The 8,100-nt window shown below is 39.1% G+C and overlaps 1 protein-coding gene across 5 annotated transcripts in view; it reads right to left on the bottom strand.

Moving 5' to 3' along the window:
- Nucleotides 1-8,100, bottom strand: part of MAP3K20 (mitogen-activated protein kinase kinase kinase 20) — a 94,945-nt gene that overhangs the window by 31,151 nt on the left and 55,694 nt on the right. For all 5 annotated transcript variants that reach the window (XM_035896283.1, XM_035896280.1, XM_035896281.1 and 2 more), the window contains one exon: nucleotides 3,610-3,745. In XM_035896283.1, coding sequence (XP_035752176.1) covers nucleotides 3,610-3,745 — 136 coding nt within the window. The remainder of the gene's footprint in view (nucleotides 1-3,609; nucleotides 3,746-8,100) is intronic.

Here is an 8,100-nt window from a genome sequence, read left to right as displayed (position 1 = left end):
TTTTGTTTTTTTTTTTTTTTTTTTTTTAGTGATATCAATAGATATCTGCCATTTGGTTGTATACAATACTAAATCTCTACTGATTTAATCTTCACCTACAGGTAATGGCGTTTTCCTAGCCCAGTCTGTTTGTAATAACAAATGAAACGTGCCCTCACCAGCTAAATAAGGATTAATGCCTCTTCAGAGTGGCTGGGCTAGTAATCTCTGTGACATGCTTGCCTGTTCTCCACAGGGAGTAACAACTCAGGAGTTTCATCCCAAATTAAACTACCTACTAAAGCAACAGCAAAGGAGCTGTGTGTGAACACCTGAGCTGGCCTTTCCTTCCAAAGGTGTTTGAAAAACTACCTGCCCAAGGTCCATGGTTTTCCACATCTTTTTTAACCCAGTCAGAAAACTGACTGAAGAGTCAATGGCAGTTGGTCACAACGGGTTACAGGGGTGATTACGGCAATGCCCTGGTCTGTAACACAGAAGCTTCACGGCCAGGCTGCTCAGAGTGCCCTTTTCTTGGCAAAACCACGCACATTGACAAACTGTCTATCACTAAAAAGGATAATATCTGTCTTGTGTTCCTCTCCAGTTTACCTTATTTGCAAAGGCTTTCTATTTGCATTGTGATTAACAAAAGTTAGTGCTCATGGTTTAAGAAACAACAATAAAATTAAGAAGTTGGGGAGATGGGTGCCCTAAATACTTTTCATGCATCCTATGGCTAAGTGACGACAAAACCTGCAGCTAAGCTTCTGTACACCTGGCTGTACAGGAAAAAACAATTACACCATCACCAGAGCGCCACTCAGATCAAGGACACCAAAAGCTCCTACTGATAAAGAGAAGGAATATTTTAAAAACAAGATCTAGCCACAGAAACAAAATGCTCAGCACACATAATTTGGTGCCAGGTAGTTCTTCTGTCAGCTATTGCAGTTTTAGTCACTTTAGATCCATGGAAAAAGCATCCCCTGACATATGGGAAGAATTCCCTATAAAAATCAACAAAGCTGCAAAACAGCCTTCCCCTAAACCACATTTCTGGGTCAGTGTTTGTGCAATGTCTGGCAGTGGGTGAGCTGTGAATGGGCCATAACTGCGGCTCATTTTGCAAGTTATAATCACCTTATGCCCTCCATATTTTGCCATCTTGTTATCTGGAGAACTTCGGAGTTACCTGTGACTGGACCTGCCTTTGGTGTCGCACTGCATATATATATACATGCACTATCATGAAGAGACTTTATAGATGTCTGGGATCCCCAATCTGTGTATAAGCCACTGTTCTTCTTAAATGACCACCTGCACGTGCATAGCACCACAAGTGAATATCTGGATTTCAAGTCTTGCTCAGTGCCTTCCTCTAAATGTGAGCTTCAGCTTAGCTACCTATGCCTCCTTCTTAAAGTCAGGTCCTCTTTCAAAAGAAGTCTCCCATTTCACTACAGCTGTGGATATATTTTACTCCTCCAAAAGGCTCCAGATTCTCTTGTGCTCTTGGAGATCTGCACAAAGGGAATTTGCGGAGATCAGACTCAAAGGTGTCTGTTGTATAAGACACAGCAGAAACTGGGTCAAAACAAGGGCAGGGAGAAACACTACTTTCACAGAAGTGTTTCTAAAGATTGGCTTCATCTTTCTCTCATGCTGATGTGTGTAAAGCTATACTTTATTCTTTGGAGTAGGAGCAGCCTGCCACTCATAGCTACCTACCATGCAGGATGGCAGGATGAAGCTTCTACCAACCCTAAACCACAGGAAAATCAAGTGGCAGAGACAGCTTCCCTGCTCTCCTTTCACTTGGTTTGAGTTTCTCCTCCTCCTGCACACCACTTTAATAGTATCTGCAGAGCAAAATGAAGAAGTGACTGCAGAGCGTAGAGCAGGGATGACAGCACCAGCTAAGACACAACAAGGCCTAGCATTGGTTAAGAATGAGGTATAAGCCTAATGCGCACCCTAAACTGTGTTTTTAGCTCTGGTTGCCATCTCTTTACTACTGTTTTTACAGGCAAGGTAGCTTAAAATCAAGCAGTGCGCCTCCCTGTTGCAATCCTCCACTTTGACACAGCTGAGCAGACATATCCTGAACCAAGGGAGGGAGGGAGAGACTGGACTCCAAGGATTACAGCTTGCCAACAGAACGCTAAGGGATATTTTGCAAATTATTTACAGCTATGAATTTAAAATACCGTTGTATCTGTAACCAGTGCCTTGCAGAACTTCATTCACTATGAAAAAAACAATCCTGCTTGAGTAAGCCAATTTTTGCCAGTATGTAAATTTTTTTCCAATAAAAGGGCTTTTTATAAAGCCGTTCCATGTAACAGTTCACTAAAGATTTATGGAGAAAACAAACCTATATTTCTCTATTAGAAGAAATTGCATTTAAATGCAATAGGAGAGTTGGGTTAATGTTATGCAGAAAGATAGTTCATGCTTAGCAGAATAGGCCTTAGCACAATGCTTTATTCTTTCAGCAATGCCAGCTCTAAGTGAAAAGTAGAAGTCATAAGCAAGTACAGCATAAAAAACCCTAGGGCCTTGCTCGTGAAAAGATTTGCTCATTAAGGCTGTGTCTCATGCTGTGCTCAGGATAGATGATGGCCCACAGCTCAGTCACTGGAAGTTTGCAAGCGTTAAAAGCAGGCATACAGATATCTACTGAGAACATACAGTATCTGCACATAGGAAAACATTCCTTCTTCATGATTTCATTACTGCATGTTCACAGCTGGAACATGAACGCAACTTCATTCAAACAATAGCAATAAGCTAATGCCTTAAAAACAACTTGTATGTAAATGGGTCTGGCTGGAATCAAGGTTGTAAGTAGGATAAAACTGTACATAAGAAAAACCATATGCTACTGCAATCTCAATTTGGTATTTGTTTGTGCTTTAAAAACAAGTAGGTAATGAGGTATTTTTCTTAACAATAATTCTATCGGTAATATGTCTAGCCATGCACTAACCCTGTGGTCCTCCCTCTGCCAATCAGTAAAGAGCACCGTATTTTACTAAGAAATTCAAGATAATCCAAGGAAGCTTTTTTTACCATTTATTAATATAAACGTGGCAATCCTAACAGCTAGTAACTGGCCAGTACAAGTATGTTAACTATAATTATGAACAAAGCCCTAAATTAAGAATTTTGACCCCCTTTTTCACAAAATGGAAATTTGCTTCTTCTCAAAGAACATAATAAAAAAAACTACACAGGTTTCTCAAGCCTTCTTCTGCAAGAAACATTGATTCTTACATTTAAGACCAAATCCTGCATCCATTAAAGTCTTTCTAGTTGAAAAATGAATTTTATTATATGCAATCAACTTTTAAAGCTGAGAACTGTAATTAAATCAATGGGAAACTACTTAAGTGCCCATGGCACAATATGAACTATCAGCAATATCTGATACCTAACGTATTAGATGAAATTTTAAAAAACAGTATAGTTATTTGCAGTGATGTAATAAAATAGACTTTAATGGGCCCAAAGGAACAACTGAAGAAAACAGGGGCACTATTTTCTTGGTGTGTCTTTAGACTTGCATAGACAAAGCTCCAAATACTTTCTGAAGTAAGATGAAAGGTTGAATTATTGTCTACTTACAGGAGTATTGGACTGTTCGGTTAACTTCTGCTCCCACATCCTCAAACGTCGCTCCCGTTCCTTTAGTTCCTGCTCTTTAAAGCTCAGATCACGCTCCAGTTTCTTTAGTCTCTCTAAGGTTGCCTCAATTTCACATCTGCACGGAGACAATTTGTTACGTCTTGTCTTCTCCTGACAGATATAAATTGTTCATAATTCCCACTTGAATGTTAATTAAATGCGAAAGGCTGAAAAGTACAATACTAACTCAAGCAGTTCATTTAATTACCAAATGCAAAGCCTTTCAGAGCTTTAAGAACAACTGGCAATGTTTATACTTGTGGACAACCATAATACCTTCAGCTGAAGAAAAATAACTCTTAAAAGAGTAGAATGCCATATAACAACATCATTTTAAAAACTAAAATGCCGTCTTTTCCCTAAAGATCATGAAACATGATCTTATCTTTAAAGAAACTGCACTAAGAACTGGTAATGGGACAATCATTAGCAACACAATACGGGCAGTCTAAGAAGCCCTGGGTTTATAGCTTGGCTACAAATATTATTTGGACTCATACTCAAAATACACAGAAGCAGCACTGGGGTGTTTTCCCCACTTACCTTCCTGTTTCTCTAGGTGAAGATATTAAGAGCAAGAATATAAACCATGATATGACCCAGCCCTGCAAATGGTTACAAATACGAGCTTCTCAAGTTAGGAACAGTTAGTAAAAGGATTTGGTTTACTTTTCTCTGCTTCTCACCATACATCCAAAGGTGTGAAAAATAAGAATGGCAGGAAGCGAAGGCAGTACTCTAAGGAGCTTGAGATACTACCTTTATTGGGTGGCGTCGCACATACCTCGTCCCTTAGCAAAGTGGTTTCCTTTGACATGCTTTCTGAGGGACACTGTCTTTTAAATGCGTGAATTCAACTGCTCTTGGAAAAGCCTTTAACAAATTTTGCACTACAGATGCATGGGTGTATACTAGAAGGTACAGAAAAACAATTCTGTCACTAAATTCAGCCACATGTTCCGCTTGTGGGATAACCAAAGAAAACCCTCCAATTTGTATCCAAGGTTGTATTTACATTTAACAAACCATTTCTGTGACTGTTTGGGAGACTGTGCACTGCCTGCCAACTGTGTCCTGACTATTACTTCAACCGTTTCCTGTTCACATTGTGGGAACAGTCAATCACAGCAGTTCGTTTTCCTCCTAGAGAGAGTGAGCCCCTAAGGCGACAGATATCCTAAAGAGAGCTCTGAAGAAAACTACTGGGACTCTGCAGTGCCACATCATCTGCTCAAACTTTCACAACATTTTCCCTTCATAAATACACTGCAACCAAATCTGCTCCTTCTGATGTTTTCAAAAAGAAAATAAAAGGACTAACAGAGTTATCTGTCATTTCTATTTGGGGGAAAAAAAAAAAAAGAGAAAAAAAAGAATTATTTCTTCCTGTCAATCTCCTGTCCTAGCATGGAATGATTCTCCAGTATCAGCCTAAAGGAGTTCAGGCTCTCAATGTGGGATGATACATCCTGTTTAAGTAAACGAAATAACTTAAATATTCCAAATCTTATAGATTTCTTGTTTTAATAAGACGTCTCTGTCAGAGACTAATGCTTACAAAGTACAGTGAAAGGAGTCAGAGCTGGAATAACTAGCAAAACTCTGCTGCAACCTCTACCACCACGCTTAATTCTACTGCAAAAATCAGCCACCTGGGGCAAGGGCATTTATCACACTTAAATCCTGCTGAGTGAGCTGTTCGATGTGGTGGTCAGAACAAATGCCCCTCACAATTATTATGCTTCAGATTTCAACCAAAATTCTCTCTCGTATTTAGGCATGCAAAGGTCAAGGCTGATCTCCGTGCTGGGTGGAAAGTGGTCACACATCCTAATAAAGAGACAATAAAGGAACAAAACTGAAAAGCACTGGACAGGAGGTCAGAAAGTGACTCCTCTCCAAACATTCATTTCCCTATCACAAACCCTTTCTGTCAGGTGCAACACATACTATGCAATCGACTGTGGGAACTACAGAGCAATTTGAGGATAGTTGCAAGTGCTGCTTTTCTTAGTTTGTCTCTCAACATCACTGCTAACTCTATAATTTTTAAAATATGTAAATGAAGTTCTCTTTTAAATAACATTCTGCACTAGGAAAGTCCTGGTAACAATAGCTTTCTATATGTCAAAAGTCTATTTTGCGCTGTAATTACCTCTCTTCATTAGACAGAAACTTCTCTTATAATAAAAGGTCAGTCTGTGAAAACAGTTGCATTCTGAAAAATAATTCCACTGTATAATAAAACTGTGTAATTAAAGAGAAAGCTACCGTACATTGCCCAGTTAATGAGTCTTACTTCATAAATGAAGCAGCTTGAAACATTATACATGGTAGGGCATGTGGATTTGTTTGCTTCTCTAGTTCTGCAGCCTGAGCTTACGGGCTTTTCTAGAATCATCTCATTCTGTGACACTGACGAACGTATACTGTATTATTAGAAACAGATTAAAAACAATGACTGGCATTTGTTTATATGTCTTGAATTGCTACTGAAACACTAATATAAGTATCACTAATAGACTATTTTAATCATTAGAACAGCCACTTGTGGGGAGAGGATGGAAGGAGAAATGCAGTCAATATACATGACTAAATACAGACAAATGTGATCTCTCACTGAATTGGAACATCATTACTTCAATAGTAATTTTTTCCTACTGTAATAAAAGTGACTTGAGAAAGAGTTCCAAAAACATCACAGAATGTGAATTTAAACATAAGGCAGACTTGTGCAACTTAGTCGTAAGACAGTGCCCCCATTCAATGAAATAATAAAACTGTGAAGGGTAGAACAGTTAGGAAATAAGACACTGAATTATTTTAAGGAAATGATAGAACAGGCAGATTAAAATGTATTATTAATATAAACATCAAGACCAGTAAATGTTGCAAATAAGAACCACATTAAAGATAGGTCAAAACGTCATTTATCTCATCACCCCTGTCAGCCATGTACAGACTCAGCCCACTCTCAGCTTTCACACCAGCCAGTCGGAGATGTTGCAAGACTCTGGTTACTTACTGTTACGGATGCATTTTTTGCACGTCTCTATATAAAAAGAACCTCACCTAGCCTTTTTTTAAGAGCAGGCAAAAACCTAATCCAGCTTGTCTGAGCTGTGATTTGCTTTGGTAACTGCAGTATCCCTGTGAAAGTGCAGTATCTGGATCAGTAATTTGGAGGTCCCTCAAAGAAACAAGCGTAACCTTCGCTTTTCCCAAGCCCACCCTTCTCCAGGGCTCCGATAGCCAGGCTTCATTAAAATTCCCTATTTCTTGGTACCACATCTCATCCTTTCCCTATTGCTGGTTCAACCATCTCTTTGCAAATCACTATGGGATAAAAAAAAAAATATATATAAAAAAAATAAACCAATAAGTAAAAGCAAAGATTTTTCAGTGCAGAAGTTAAAACACATTAAACTTCCGTGCAACTGTGACCAGAAATGGTCTTAGTCCTAGTTTATCTCTTTGGATCACTTTATGCAGACAAGTCTTTCATCTACTTTAACTTGCATAATTTTTTGCATACTTTTGGTTAATTTGGCTTAACCTTCATGAACATACAGACGTGGCTTTCACACCAGGGAAGGCAGCCGTTACCAGAATTCAGGTAAGAGAGCACCCCTCTTGCCCGGCTTCCGAGCAGGTCCCCGCACGACTTAAGCTCTTTCTGCACTTTGTGTTTTCATCTCAGTGTAATTCAGAAATCATCTTTGCTTTCAGGCAAATCATGCCCCATCATGAATTTGAATTTTCTCTCTCATATTTCCTTGTCTCCAAGTTCTTTACTCTTCCAAAAAAAAAATGCCAAATTCAGCTTTAACACAAGTCTCCACTATAAGAAGTTTTCCCGTGACTTGATAGTGCCAAAGCACCTCTTGTTTCTGCATGGCTTTTCGTTAACACCTCGCTCCTCATCTGAGCAATTTAAGTGCATCAAAATAAAGTTCGCAAGAAATACTTGGGCAACCTGAGTCACACTCCAAGAAATGAATCGATTTAGTAAAATAGCATAAGTTTAATGTTAACCAAATGTCAACTAGCACAGCTTTTATTTCTGCTAGAAGTGGCAAGATTTAAGTAGTCATTTGTTTTCCTAAGGGAATTAGAGTACTTGCTCATCTTTTAAATAAGTGTTTTTACTATATGGGGGTATATAAGAAACCCCTCACGGGGGATATTTTTCTTCCAACCCTCCTTGTATTCCATCAGCTACCAAAACCACAATATGATGTCCACGGTCTGCATCAATAGAAATACCTGTCCATACTTCAAATACCCGACAGTCGCCCCGAGCTTTATAATATGGATTTGGGGGGTGGAGCGGGATAGGGCATACTGATATACCGTAGAAGCAACGCCATGGATAAAATCATTGCCGAATACTTGAGAGCCGGGTATCGGCAAGAGGGATCACCGAACACC

The sequence above is a fragment of the Egretta garzetta genome, unplaced genomic scaffold (genome assembly GCF_000687185.1).
Source record: "Egretta garzetta isolate BGI_Z169 unplaced genomic scaffold, ASM68718v1 scaffold16, whole genome shotgun sequence".
Classification (NCBI taxonomy): Eukaryota; Metazoa; Chordata; class Aves; order Pelecaniformes; family Ardeidae; genus Egretta; species Egretta garzetta.
This window is presented reverse-complemented; position numbering and strand designations above follow the sequence as displayed.